Source organism: Colletotrichum spaethianum (assembly GCF_022836535.1).
Source record: "Colletotrichum spaethianum MAFF 239500 DNA, contig02, whole genome shotgun sequence".
NCBI lineage: Eukaryota > Fungi > Ascomycota > Sordariomycetes > Glomerellales > Glomerellaceae > Colletotrichum > Colletotrichum spaethianum.
In genome coordinates, this window is record NW_026054772.1 from 1,388,562 (window position 1) to 1,403,001 (window position 14,440).

Genomic DNA, 14,440 nt, shown 5'->3' on the forward strand with positions numbered 1-14,440 from the left:
AGCAGAAAGGATCTTTATCACAGTCCTTGTTCACACCCGTAGCTAGAACCATACAAGATGCCATGGGCGTTGTTGAACTCTTGGACGAAAGGTATTTGTGGGTCGACACTTTGTGTATTGTTCAAGATGACTATACACACATGCAAGCCGAGATATCCAAGATGGGAGAAATCTATGCCAACTCAACAGTCACTCTTCTAGCCGTACAAGGAAAAGACGCCAATAGTGGCCTAAGAGGGTTTCGTCGTATCTCCCAGCCTAGACAACTAAAGCAGAGCATTCATTTCTTGGAAAATGGAACGAAGATCGTTCAAATACCCATCCAACAGAACCTTGAGATAGGAACGCCCCATACTGTCTGGCCCACACGCGGATGGACCTACCAGGAGGACTTTTTTGCCAGGCGAAGACTCGTCTTTGATGGGGATTCCATACGCTGGGAGTGTGCTGGTGCCATCTGGCGCGAGCACTTCGAAAACTCGTCGCTTCCTCGAGTACTGGACGGTCCAACAATCGGCTGCCAACTCATCATGGAAGGTAGTCGACATGATGTCTTGGGGAAACTGCAATCATCACTCCGAGATTATAACTGTCGAGAATTTACGTACCCAGAAGACATTCTTGACGCCTTCGCAGGCATCATGTCCTCAATGGGTTCCCATTTCAACAGCGGCTTCGTTTCCGGACTTCCGATGACTGTCTTCGACGTTGCACTTTTGTGGCAGCCCAATGATAGGATATCACGAAGAGTTTCAAAACGTTCCGGAGAAAACTACTGCCTTCCGAGTTGGAGCTGGGCCGGTTGGAGAGGACCTTTGACATTTGATGCCACATCGGCCTCGGACTTTCTAAGGAAGGTACACCCTGAGTCCGTAAAATATGCCCGTGAGAGGCGGGTGATACGGACGCTATCCTGGAAGTTCCATGAGACATTGTCGTGTCCTGGTACTGCGCTGCGTTCTGGAATTCTCGATGCCAAAGATGCATGGGTAGAAAATCGAGTTGGGCATGACAGAGGTTGGTCCAAGCACCATTCTCAAGAAAGCCCAAACGAAGATTTTGAGCCACCTGATCCCCGGTATCCCACCACAGATTTTTACAAGCACGAAGATTATCCTAACAATGAGTTCTGGTACCCGATCCCAACCATAAAGCAAAATCCTTCTACTGCCGTCATCAAGATGCCTTACATATCTTGTAAGACCCATAGAGCTTGGATGTTTCCTGGCGAAGAGCTACCCAAGAAGAACGGATACCGCCCGGTCCTTTCCCTCCAGGATGAGACGAATACTTGGTCTGGAGTCTTACAACCGCATGACGGCTTGGACGGTTCTAGAATTGCTTTAAAAGATACCGGCAAGCCGATAGAGCTAGTTGAAATTGCTGGGGGCTTTTGCTTTGATAGAACATCACCGTATCCGGGGATCGAGGAGATCCGGCATCCTCAGCGACCTGGATTAGGATGTTGGTACGAGTACTACTGGGTTATGTGGATTGGATGGAAGGGGAATGTGGCTTACCGTAAAGGTCTCGGGAGAATTTGTAAGAAGATCTGGGAGGAGAAAAGAGAGCCCCTCGATTTGATATTAGGCTGAGCGTAGTTGAACCAATTTCTGGGCTTCTATGCAAATAGAGTAGATTCAAGCTCTTAACACTTTATACAGTGAATTAGCTTGTAGTCAGGTTTTATCAAAATAAACACATAAAGTGCTAGTTATGTCTATTTTGCGATATTAAAGTTTTGTGTGAGGGGGATGCTAGTTTTCCGAACGCGCAAGACTTTCTGAAGATCTTGGGTGCCTAAGAACCTGGCGATTCTATTTTCTCATCCCAGTCTACTAACTGTAGGTCATATTAATATTGTTCATATGAGCTCAGCCACTGCTATAATCCTATCACAGCATATGCTGCAGCACTCGTCGACCAAGAATCCCAAAGGTACGTGCCTCGATGGCCCTGAGTCCTAGAAATAGCAGTGCCTAGAGACGGCTAAATCCTAGAAACTGTAGCCGACCCTCTTCCTAGCAGGGTCTGAACCTGGGGTTAAGGCCTGTCAGGGTCTGCATTTTCTAGTAGCAGCAAGTCAGGTCCTTGTTTGTAGGCTTTATTATTACATGCTCATTCTGGGACTCAGTGTGTGGCCGCCGAGCTGTTTCCCAGAACTGAAGCTCGCCAGGTTTTGTGGGAAGGTTAGACTAATGCTTGGTCTAGCGCCTAGTTTCCGTGAATAGTAGACCGTTCCGCCCCTCAGAGCCTCGAAACGGAAGCTTGGCACCTATCAACCTGTGCCTGCTTGCTTACTCACCATATTCACCCTTATCGCCCTGCTCACCCTGCTGAGGTCAAGTATACCTCGACCAGGCTAAAATCGGCCGCGTCTTGGCGAGCAGCTCAACGAGTCGACTACACCTGAACAACGAAGTGTGTTGCCACTAGAGCCACTGTCGTCCTCCTCCTCCTCATCCTTCTCTTCGATGTCTTCATCGTCGTCGCCGTCGACATCCATCATATCGGTGTCTTCCTCCATAGCCGCCGTCGCCTTCGCAATCTCGGTGCTCATCTCGGCGATGGCGCTGAGCGTGGCGCACTCAAACTCGTGCCAGCGGGCAGGGGAGCTGTTGTAGACGTCGACGAGTGCGTCGCGGATGAGGTCGATGAGTGACTTGCTGGAGGGGTTGGAGGAGGCGGGCGAGGACATTGTCGCGGTTGACAAGCTCAGTCGTACTGAAATGCAATGATGATGCTGTCGAGTGAAAGTAAAAATGTTCTCCTTTGCTGCTGTCGTAGAGAGGAAGTGTTGCTAACGAGTAGGATTTGATGACCAAGTCTGAAGTTCTGGTTATATAGATAGTCTTTCTAGGCTTGTCTGAACAATGGCCTTCAAAGAGGCGATAGGACCAGTTGAGAAAGTATGGCCACTGACCAATGTCTTGAAGCATCTCCTAATTCAGTCACAAAAGCGATTGTTGCTCAGAGCTGACGGATTCTTGAGGAAGACAACAGTCAAAGACCACAAGTCGACAACAATAAAGAACCCAACAACGGAACTCTAAGCCGACGAAAGGGCATTGTGTGTCCTTTGCTGGGCTTTGGGTGACTTGATCTAAATACTATGGTCCAGTTGAGAAACAGGTAATCGTGAGTATTACTCTCGGGTCACATTCGAATGAAATTTGCTCTGATTCACGGATGCTTTGCAAAGCAACCTTCAAAGCTGTGGTTAGCCAGTACAATTTAGGTATTAGAGTTGAAATCTAATGAATTGGTATGAACATGCAATGTCTTTCCTTTTCCATCAAACAGGGGTGTTTAATAACTCAAAAACAACTCCAACATGGTAAGAGTTGCCGACAGCTTTCATTGGTAGTCCCACGGGTCATCACCCCAATCGTCTCCGGAATAATCGACTGCAGGCTTTTTCGCCCACTTATCTTGCGACCCAGGGGATTCGTTGACCGCGACAGTGCTGATAGCAGTCTTCGACTGTGGTTTCGAAAAGAGCGGCGCTACGAAAAGCTCCTCATCCACAGGAACTCTAGCCTCGTCATGTCTTTGCACTGCGGATGGCAGTTGGGGCACCTGTGCTGGGGTGGCGGCCTCGACTGAAGGGCCTTGTGGCATTGTTGGCTGAGCGACGGTTTGTTTCTCAACAGTCACCAACTGTGGTTTCAGAACAGGTTGTGCTTGAGCCTCGGACACATCCATGGTAGAAACTGATGCAGCGTCTGATATGTTGTCACCGGCTTGGTCTCTGGGTGGCCCTCCAGGCAAGGCTAATTCAACTGGCGGCACGCTCGTTGGACGCTGTTTTACTTCTTCTCCTAGGACATTTGGTTGTTGAACAGCAAGTGTTGGGCCAGGCTGCGACATCGCAGTCAAGAGTGGCTCTTTCTGCACCAAGGGCTCTTGGCTATTTAAAGGTTGATGGACGTTGCCATGGCCTTGGCTTTGTGCCAGGACCTGGTTACTCAACGGCGTTGACAAATTTGGCGGGATAAAAGCCATCTGGCCGAACGTAGGCATTGTGTTTGAGGAGGCAGTGGTAGTTGAGGTGGCTGAGTTGTCGGCTGCTCGATTAACACGAGGATCAGGTCGGCCTTGGTGAGTGTACACATGTGGCGGAGGCGTAGATTGTGACAGGCTGTGCATTACTTGGAACTGTTGCGGCGGGGGTGGCGGCTTTTGGAGGACCGTTTGTTTATTGCTCTTCTTGAACTTGGATAGCCAACCTACTTTGTCTTTATCCTTGGCAAGAACCTGCATGACTGGCGGCGTAGACCCTGGGCGCATGTTATTCTGCAATGGCGAGCCGCTCGCACTGATCGGCGAATAATTTTGAAAAGGGTTGTTTGCCACCGGGGAGTAGTCCGGATACGAGGGCAGACCAACTGGATTCGTTGACTGCGGACGTTGGGGTACAGCCGATTGTGCATTTGGCTGCTGTTGGGATACTTGATTCATCATCTTCTCTGCGTTGTAGCCACGAGGGGATTCAGCAGACGAAGGATAAGATGATGCAGATGACAGATTCAGACTAGAGGTTTGGGAATAACGGCGGGGCTCTCGAGGACCCTGAGGCATGGCGGCGGCTGAAGCTCTATTCACATGGTTGTCGTTTTCCAAATGCTCTTGAATAGGATGCAGGAGATGCCCCGGAGATCTGATAGGCGTCGAAGGACTCATTGGACCATAGATGTGCTGTGATGTCGTTGTGACTGTGGGACGTAATGGGCGCTCTGAAACACGTTGGACGCTGGTACCGCTGTCATCAGATGGGTACGGTGGTTGAGAACCGAGAGGAGATTTAGAGACCGGCGGCATCCCAAGAGACTTTCCTGTCTGCGTGTTGGGAGGATGTGCTGAGTGCGGCCTTGGGACATTCTGCGCAACCATTGTGGTTCTATCACCCGGTCCCGTCCATTGAACTTGGTCAAATTGAGTATTTTGACCATGGCTTTGACCAGAAAGTTCATAGGTTCCGGGTGATGCTGCGTGAGAATTAGACTGCGATCCGAGACTGGCCAAGCTATCGGGAGGTAAAGAGTGACGGCGACTCGATGCTGGCGAACTCAAGCTGCCGGACATTTGTTGGCTGGGTGCTTGCTGAAAATCGTTAGTCGAGGCGGAAATTGGAATCTTTTGAGGTACTGTGGGAGGACCCCGGCTTGTGTTTTGTATAGCATCTTCCTTTCGTGTGGTCGGAGATGGGCCAGAAAACGACGCAGCTCCTGAGCCTGCAGACCGTATTGGAGCATTCTGGCCAGCGAAACTTGTTGTAGATTCGGACGGAAAGGATTCAGAATTAATACCACGAAAGAAGCCAGATGATGAGCGTCTTCCACTACTCTCTAGGGGTGAAGGTGTTTCTAAAGGCGCGGAAGGCTGACTGCCTGTCGGTGGGCCAAGGGACGAAACTTCACTGGATGCGAACGATGTTTGACGTGCGAGGTCGCGGCTTAGCGGCGAAGAAGGATCCGATAACTGCATGCCTCTGACTGCACCATTGGAAGCAGATCCCACATGTGTTTGGGTCTGATTGTAAGAGCCTTGCTGTTGACGAACGTCGCTCTGAGCTCTAGGACGCTGCAAGAAGTTAGGCAAGGCTGGCGTAGATCTGCTAGACAACCCGTTCTGGGACGATGAAGGCTGTTGCTGGTTCTTCAGTGGCTGCATTGGTGCTGTTTCGACTCGGCGAGCCTGGGGCCGAGAACTCTGCGTTAACTCAGGGTCACGTCCTGGAGCAAGAGACCGGGGAATGCCCTCAGGATGAGGCAACACTGAGAATTGGGCTGCGTGTAGAGATTGGGGGAGTTGGGGGTTCACGCGTCCCGGCTGAAAGGCCGTATATCGCAACATGTTCTCTACTGTTCGGTCGGACGGGGGCTTAGAAGCAGGTTGGGCCGGAGCAGACGGGCCCGACATGGAGTGTCTTGATATGCTCGGATCCTGAGCAGAGGCGGGCTGCGGAGGGCAAGATTGCTGTGGTCGGCCTGGCGGCTGCCCTCTTGCCGGCTTCAACACCGACGGAACATGTTGCAAATTGCCCTGCGGGCCCGCATCTGAGATTTGGCTGACACCGATATCAGCACTTGGACCTTGAGTACAATCTCGGGGCATTGGGAGCGATGCAGGGTTTGCGGCCTGAGGAACTGACGGCTGGTTGAGTTGAACCGGAACTTTCGGTGGCACTTGCGGAGGCTGCAGGATAGATGGGATGCTTTTCTGATCGAGCTTGGGACGCGGGCCCATCATCAGGGACATTTCTCTTGACAGAGAGTTACTATGGTCTCGGGGCTTGAAGTCGAGTTCTTTGTTTGGGTGAACCGGAGTTGCGTTGCTTGTGACACCAGGGACGTAAGGTTGGTATTTGCTTTGGCTTGCCTCTGAATTTGAGGGCTTCCGCTTGATGGCGAGAGTCGTGTTGTTGGCATCTGTCGGTGGGTTTGGCGTCTTTTGGGGTGCTGATGAGGCAAGTGAACTATCGGGCTTTGTCTCGTCCCCCACAGCATGTGAGCTGGGGTCTGAAGAGACCTGCGATGCGCGAGGCGGCGACGAAGTCTGAGGCCTTGATCCTGTCCCAAACGTTGCTCCGTACAAAGCATCGTCACTCATGTTTGTCTGATGAAGTAGCTCGTGAGTCGATTGCGCGGGCGGCTTGGGGTCTGAAGGGCTCGTCCGTTCAGACAGTTCGGCAATGCCAAAGTCGACGACTCGCGTCTCTATAGGAGCCAGTACGGCGTTATCAGCCATTTCTACGGGGTCTGGATGGACTTCAATATGAGCTGGGGCGGTATGCTCTGTAGCCATCTCGGCCATGATCCCTACAGGATCCCATGGCGGCGGCTGGAAGGTAGAAGACGGGCCCTGGCGAGGCTTTTCAACGGAATCCAAAAGAGGAACATCGGGAGAAGCCGCGACAGTGCTAGCGGGTACGGGGAGGTCTTGAGTGTTGATTATGAGGGGTGGCTCAGCGGGGGGTCCTGTCGTGATGTGTTCCTGCACAACGCTTGCTTCTTGCACCGGCACACTGTTGATGACGGAAGGGGTATTGGCCTCGCTTTGAAGAGGCGACACACCCGGTTTCTCACTGGCCGCGTCGAGCAGTGCCTTGTTCTTGCTGTTAGATTCGACACCGTCGCTCCCGCCAGCCTTCTTGAGGGGCTCTTCCCGCTCGTCCTCGTCAGCCTCGGGACTGACATCTGTATAGGCACCGGGACCCAGATACATGAAGTTTTCCGGTTGGAAGAAGAAGCCATCGTCGTCGTCATCGTTGCTCATGGGCCCTCCGAAGCCACTTCGGTTCATGCCAAAGTCAGTCAGAGGCCCGCCAGTGGCGCGCATCTTGGACTGCGGATCGGTATCGACCGTGGTGCGCCTCTTGAGCTGTTGCTGGCTTTCCAGCTTTTCTTCGGGGGCGAGGTCAGGTACCGGTGCGAAGTTGTCAATGAAGTCGGGGAATTCGTCGCCTTCTTTGGGAAAATGGAACTGGACGTGGCCGTTGGGCTTGTATCGGTAGAACCAGCGGGCGCCGTCGTAGTCCCATTCCCAGCCGGGAGGGAGGCCCGACATGGTGATGCTTCGACAGTAACGGGTGAATGGGTCTCTGTTTAGTGGTGTGCGCGACACTGTTGGGAACCTCGCGGCCTCAGGGGGAACACTCGCAAAGGCTTCGTGGGCCCGAGTTGCGATCTCTGCTGGAAGGGAGACCAAGCCGACGGCGTTGCGCAGGAATGGCTATTCAGCAGAGCTACAATGAGGTGGATTCGTGGTGCAGCGGTCGTCGTGCGGGGTGAGAGAAATGCTGCTTCAAGGTGCAAGTTTCCGCGCAAGTTGGCGAGGTGTCATTGTCGCGTCGAGGTTGCTCGTAACAGCACCAGCAGCACCAGCACCAGCACCAGCACCAGCAACAGCCATGTCGCGAAGGAGAAGGGGAGGAGGAGGGAAATGGAGGTAAACGTGGCGCCGGGCGTTTTTTTGCGACATGACTCTAATAGCGTAGGACAGTCGACAGAAAGGGCGGAAACGGACGGGTTTGGCCAGCTTGGACGGCTAGACTGGATCGAGAGAAGCGGTGCGGCTGAGTTGCATGGGCGATGTCTCCCACGGGTGCCTTGATGGGATTGTGAGGAGGAAGACGAATAAGACGAGAACAAGACGGACGAACCATTTGCTGGATGAGGGACCGTGGGCGCACGCCGCCCCACTTCCAGATGCGGGTTGGGCTTTATTTTTAGGGGTCTTTGGGGAGGCTTGGGGGCCCTGGGTAGCATTCCCCGGCTGCTTCAGTGATGTCTGTGCGGTGATGATGGCCGAGTCCTTGTCATCCGCCCCACTCCATCCGGGTCAGACGGCTGTAATTGGACGCTGAGCTTGGTGATCCTGCATCTTCGATTCTCGACACCTTCGAGTTTAGACATTCTTTGCAGATGAGGTGCGTCGTGGCGCAGCAGGCGAAGGGTGGCTAGTTTATTGTTTTCGTCTCATACCCTACGGACCATCTTGTAGAACAATCCATTAAACATTTGGGAACCTTGTTCGAAAGATCTGACGGTAGTTGACAGGAGCAGCCCTGCGCCAAGGCCAATCCCTGTTCAAAAATCAGCCGGAATAGCATCATTCAATCCCGCCCTTGTTCAGGCAGACGAGGGCTTCCCGGCTCTCTCCACGTATCGAAGGAACATGGCAAGTTCGAATACCGTTTCAATCGGCTAGTTTCGCCAAATGCAATTTGCCTGCTCTTGAAAGAAGAAGTCATCTATAGAGAGAACCCAAACGAGGAGACAGCCCGATCACAGTCTCAGCTGTCATGGCCTCGACGAAGGGTTCAGCCTGGTGCCTGACGCATTCGAGTATAATGCAGGGACGACACTTCTCTTGTCCTTATCCACGCTGCTTTCCCTTACAACCACCGTCATCGAGCCCTCAACCTTCCAAGCGGGTGCAACGTGTTGCGGCGCGGCCGTAGCTTCCCGAGCATCGTGTGGAATACTTTATCCAACTGAGACACCTCATCAACCGACGAAACAACACCAGACTCCTTCTTCAGAAAGTCATGATAGTCCCCGCTTTCCTTTCCTAATCATAATGACTTGAGTGGTTTTTACTGGCTGGGCTCCGCTGTGGGATTTTCGTCCTTCTTTCCCTAACAAGCCGGATATCTTGCTTGTCACGGTAAGAACATGCCAGCCTCACACATGACTCTGGTTCGAGCCGCAGTTTCACGCGATTCGCCTTCCACCTTTGGTTTTATTCTTTTTGAGCCTCTTCTCCCTCTCGTTGTCTCCTTTACGCCTATTTCTAGTCTTCCATCTTCTCTACAACACCTGTCTGCATAACCACACTTTTGGACCTTACCTCATCACCTTGACTCTACCAGGAGATTTTCTTCGCCTCTCGTTTTTGGTTCTACCTCCTCGCTCGTCTCTCTCTTACTCTCCCTAACACAAATTTTCTCTGCCTTTGGAAATCTTGTCAAGATGACAGTTTCTCGTGCCCTCAAGGCCTTGACGGCCATGACTTCCTTGAACCTGCACAAACACGCCCACATCAACACCGACCAGAATCTTGTTTTGGCTGACTGCGGCATTGGCTCCAACCCCGAGAATCAGACTTGGTCCACCTCCCGCCAGATGAACTGGTACAAGGGCGCCATCTGGTCTGCTCCCACCGAGGCTGACCCTGCGCCCCCTGACTTGGTCGTAGAGATGCCCTACGGCGATGGCAAATACCCCTGGAACTTCGAAGGTGCCTCCGCCACCTTTTCCAACGGCGAGACCTGGTCCGCGTGGATCGAAGACGGCACCCCCGAGCTCCATCGTGCTGGAAAGGCCATGAGCACCAAGGACGGCGGTACCACTCTTTGGTGCTACACCTACCGAGGACACCCGGTCAGTAAAAGTGCCTCTGGCAACTCGACTTGCACCTCGGCTTTTGTCTGCAATTATCTAGAGGCCGGACCTACCCCCTGGGCCCAGATCCCAGGTGTGGCTACTCTTTCACACAACGGCACTGTCTTCACGGGTACTCCCAACAACTCTTCGGCCGCAGGCAATACCCTGACTGTCAAGGTCGAGATCAGCCCGCGTCCTGCCACCTGGTATGGTACCATCAACCATTTCCTGAGCAGCATCATCTTCACCACCGACGGCGTGTGCAGCCCCAACCCCTTCTCGAACCGCCTGAACTCTACCGTCACGGCTCGCTGCCAAGGCACCAACGATACCCCCCTCAACTTCCTGCCTGTCTTCTTCAATGTCCTCAAAAACCTTGGATCCCTCTCCGGCTCTGACGGCTACTTTGTCTACACCCACGGGCCGGCTCCCTTTGCCAGCGACACCTCGGACGACACACTCAACCTACCCGCCACCTTCAATCTCACCGCCTATGACATGGCAACAGGAGAGCTCAAAGGCTTCATCGGCTACGAGATGAAGTGGTCGGAACCAGGAGTTGGTATCCATTGCCACGAGTGCAACACCACCAAGTTCGACACCAACTACAATACCGCCATCGCCTCGGCCTTCGACGTGCTATATCCTACCTACTCTCAGATTGCTATTGAGAGCAAGTGCACGTTTGACACACTTTGCTGGTAAGGAAAAATGAGACTGAGGGATTTGGTCAAAACCAAAGATCATGGCCAGCTGTTTGGGCGGCGTATTGGTATGAGTATGATATCACTAGATGGACAGCATATTGCTAACAGGGGCAACGTGGATTCGACATTGGCAACTATTGCATCGCGAAGCACAAGTTATTCGCAATGAAGGGGGCTGGCCGAATGATGGAGTTCAAGGTGTCCTTGGTTTCGGTTGACTACCTATAGTATAAATACCATGGTCTGATATGCTCTACGGACCATAGACTGTTGGGGTCGATAACATTTCTATTTAAGCTGAACGTTTCGAGGAATTGCTTTTCCTTTGTGAATCGATGTTGTGTTGAACTGTCGACATCTGCAAAACCGAGGGTTTCGTTCGAACTACAATGTCTATGAACGAGGTGGAGGTCTTCGTCCCTGGTGGCCTGGGTGGAAGTGCGGGCAAAAGCGCGCAATCGCAGCAGTCGCTCGTCTTGGAGTGCTCGGCCACAAGCGCCGATTCAATCAAGGCTGGTGAGCAATCCATAGCCAGTAGGAAAGTTGGAACCTTGACCCCGGGGACTCCCTTCCGTGTGGGCGGGAAAGACATCAGGCCCACCACGGCTTAGACGACGGTGACATGGATCACATCATTGCGACGAGCTGGACGCCAAAAACATGAATTATGAATCGAGATCTCTATTGGGTATTTTACCCCGATTTCAGTCTAAGGAAAGTTTCTTGCTGGAAGCCTCTCGTGGCTTCAATCGTACACCAAGTCTGTCAGTTTCTTTAAAGAAACTCCGTCGACACCCGCTAGATTTGGGGGTCCAGGACCCGCGACATCTTTTTGCTCGGTGATCATGCACAACCCAATCTGTAGCTTCCCCCTCTATGCTTCGCTGTTCTCCTACGTCGCTCGAGAATCCGATTACAAATACCGCATTATGAAAGGAGTGTATGTGTCCCGCGTACGGTGACATTCTAGGGAAAAGGTTGCCCTGCTGGAAAAGGGTAGATGGGAATGGAATGTCTGTTTAGACAATGTCGCCAGTTTTGACCCTGCTGGAGCTCCGAGGACGGCCGAAGAACCTACGACGCTGCGAGCCGGACTCTTGGGAGTGCCTCGATGGAGCGACGCCAGAGGTGGAGCTGTCTGGGCGCTCGAGGTCGGACCGCTCGCGGATGCTTTGAAGGCGCGTGACGTGTGGCTGGTTGACTTCCCTACGAGCCTCGAAGACGTCTTGGAAATCACTCCAGTTATCGTCGATAAAGGGCACCACGCCAGTGCGCGAGTCGCTGCGGGCACGAGTAACAACGGCCGGGCCACCAACAGTAGACTGGGTGTTGGAGTGATGCGATTGCGCGTCGCCAGCCGTTGCAGGTGCCGAAGGCTCGCTGCCACTGGGACCGGACTTGGACGAAGAGTCGTATGATGGGGGAGCGCCGCCGGCCCAGTAGAAGGGGGTGTCGCGGGAACCACCAGGTTGCACCTGCCAAGGGCCCTGGAGACCAACGCTTCGGACCTCGGCCATGAGCTGTGCGGCGAATTTGTTGTGTCTCTGGAGACGGAGGAGTTCATTCTGGAAGTTGGACTTGTGAAAGAAGATCAGGTTCATTGTGAAGGACTGAACCTCGTTGAGAGTCTTGACCTCGGTGATGATGCGGGGTTGGTAGTCGCGCTTGTTTTCGAGGCAGAAGTTGAGCATGCGAGACTTGAGCTCCTCGATGAGTTCTGGATCGGTACCGAAACCGAGCTTGAGCTCGATAGGATCAGCAAGACCGGCAGAGCGGCGCTGATTCAGAATGAACAGAGTGTTGAGAACGCTGTTGGGTGCCTGGACAATGTGGCCCTCCATCTTCTTGAACTCGGTGTATAGCAGGGAGATCTCGGTGACGTAGTAATCATCGCCGGTTCCCAGGGTACCAGTGTTGCCGTAGACAGTGACACGGTCACCGACATCGAAGGGGTGCTTGACGAAAACGAAGATGATGGACTGTAGGAATTCCTGAGCCGTGGCCTGGAGCATCCAGGCGAGACCGAGGAAACTAGAACCGGCAGAGGCCAGGCCGGCGGCGGCAGACCCTGAGATAATGGAGATGAAGACTATGATGGCAATGATGACAATGATGAAGAGGAAGACCTTGTCGAGTTTCTTGATGACGGAGTCGAGATCCTTCAGGGAGGCGGCGATGGCCTTGCGTTCCAGGTGGATTTCGTTGCAGGTGCCCTCCATCTCCTCCATGGATATATCGCCGTTGAGATCCTTGTCGAAAATGCTGAATGCATGCTCAGCTTCTTCCGAGGTCTTGAAGGCAACCTGCATGTCCTCGAGGAAGATTGTCTCCTGGCCTTCTCTGACCAAGCTGCGGAAGATGAGGCGGGCCAGAGCATGGGCAGAGCCAGTGTTACGCAACATCTCGTAGGTGATCTTGCGGGCATGGTTAAAGGCGACCTTCCGTCCTATGAAGTCGTTTCCGACGCGAGCCGCCACACCACCGGCCTTGTTGAAGGCGGACCGCACATTCTTGCCCACCACACCCATGGGAGTGCGGGCACCAGACCTGTTGCCGTTCTCTGTCGTGAGCCAGATAGAGTCCTCGCGATTGATGCGCATCTTGGAGTGCTCGTAGAGATGGACGAGGTGGTCGATATCACTCTTGTTCGTCTCAATTCGTTGGGCATAGGTGCGCTGGTGGAACGTCGTCGCGATCCATTGAATGCAGATCTTCTCTGCCCAGTTGAGGGCGGCTAAGACGAAAAACGCGATGATGACCTTCTGAACAATGTCAATCCACTGGACATAGGGCAGATCATCCTCATTCTCGTTAAAGTTGTCGGGCAGAGCACGGTGGCCGTTGATAATAGGCGAGTATGAGCAGAGGACGGCGAGCATCCACATGAAAAGGGCAGTGTGCAGCTCGAGACCCTGACCAATATCCTTCCACTTCTTGTGGTTGCTGGAGCCCATAACTATGGCGATGCCGCCAAAGATGATCGGCATGAAGCTCGTGATCATGCGCGAACCCCACAGGGAGCACCAGACGACCTCAAGCCAGATACCGAACCAGGTGAGATAGACGCCATTAGCGCCGCCCACGGTTGAGCTGTTGGGATCCACGGCGAAATGGCCGATGAGGACGGGGATGAGGAGAAGGCCGGCTCCGGGGATCATGTAGACGGAATAGCGGAAGATGCGGGGGAACTTCCTCAGCCACTTCCAGACGGCGTAGGCGAAGGCGCCGGCCTTCTTCTCGGGGGGAGGCTTCACGGCCTCGGCAGCGGTGGGGTTGGTAGCGAAGACATCCTCGGGCTCCATCTCCCGGGTCCTACCCTGGCGGGAGCGCTGTTGGGACAGTTCATGCTCCTGGTTGGAAACGAGGCGCTCGGCGCGCAACAGCTCGAGGTCGTCGTTTAGACGCGAGGCCTGTTCGCGGGTGTCTTGTGGTGACAGTGGGCGTTGTGAGTCGTTGGGAAGGTGGAGATGGTTGTCGGTGTTGATGCGGGTCATCTTCTCCTGCTGAGGCGGCAAGGAATTGGGATCCGTGGCCGTCTGGAGGCTATCGTCTGTGTGAGAAGACTGCTTCTCATTTTCGTCCGAGTTGGAGCGGTCGCGATTTGTTGGGGTCGTCATGTTGGGCGGAGTGAAAGGGCCACGAGGGGCCGACTGATGAGGTGTGAAGTTTGATGGGTGTAAGTGAGTAAGTGAATACAGGCGGGAAGGTTGTATAAGTGTGTTGGTAAGTCTTGCAGGCGATTAAGTCGTCCTGCTCGATATTGGCAGTCCGTGAAGATGACGAAATAACGGAAAAGGTCCGATGTCGACTACCGTGATGGTCAAAGAGGCCAAAAAAGGTCTC

General features: G+C 53.4%; 5 protein-coding genes across 5 annotated transcripts; 2 read left to right on the forward strand and 3 right to left on the reverse strand.

Moving 5' to 3' along the window:
• Window positions 1-3,357: 3,357 nt before the first annotated feature.
• Window positions 3,358-3,705, reverse strand: ColSpa_01258 (uncharacterized protein; the record flags this gene model as incomplete). The annotated part of the gene is made up of 1 exon (XM_049267470.1): window positions 3,358-3,705. The coding sequence occupies one exon, from the start codon at window positions 3,703-3,705 to the stop codon at window positions 3,358-3,360; it is 348 nt and encodes a 115-aa protein (XP_049123427.1).
• Window positions 3,706-6,014: 2,309 nt separating this feature from the next.
• On the reverse strand, window positions 6,015-7,569 carry ColSpa_01259 (uncharacterized protein; the record flags this gene model as incomplete). Its single annotated transcript, XM_049267471.1, is given in 2 exon segments — window positions 6,015-6,141; window positions 6,155-7,569. The coding sequence occupies 2 exon segments, from the start codon at window positions 7,567-7,569 to the stop codon at window positions 6,015-6,017; spliced, it is 1,542 nt and encodes a 513-aa protein (XP_049123428.1).
• A 1,907-nt stretch (window positions 7,570-9,476) lies between these two features.
• On the forward strand, window positions 9,477-10,595 carry ColSpa_01260 (uncharacterized protein; the record flags this gene model as incomplete). Its single annotated transcript, XM_049267472.1, has 1 exon — window positions 9,477-10,595. The coding sequence occupies one exon, from the start codon at window positions 9,477-9,479 to the stop codon at window positions 10,593-10,595; it is 1,119 nt and encodes a 372-aa protein (XP_049123429.1).
• A 391-nt stretch (window positions 10,596-10,986) lies between these two features.
• Window positions 10,987-11,208, forward strand: ColSpa_01261 (uncharacterized protein; the record flags this gene model as incomplete). Its single annotated transcript, XM_049267473.1, has 1 exon — window positions 10,987-11,208. One exon carries the CDS (start codon window positions 10,987-10,989, stop codon window positions 11,206-11,208), a length of 222 nt encoding a protein of 73 aa, XP_049123430.1.
• A 408-nt stretch (window positions 11,209-11,616) lies between these two features.
• Window positions 11,617-14,214, reverse strand: ColSpa_01262 (mechanosensitive ion channel protein Msy1; the record flags this gene model as incomplete). The annotated part of the gene is made up of 1 exon (XM_049267474.1): window positions 11,617-14,214. The coding sequence occupies one exon, from the start codon at window positions 14,212-14,214 to the stop codon at window positions 11,617-11,619; it is 2,598 nt and encodes an 865-aa protein (XP_049123431.1).
• Window positions 14,215-14,440: the final 226 nt, after the last annotated feature.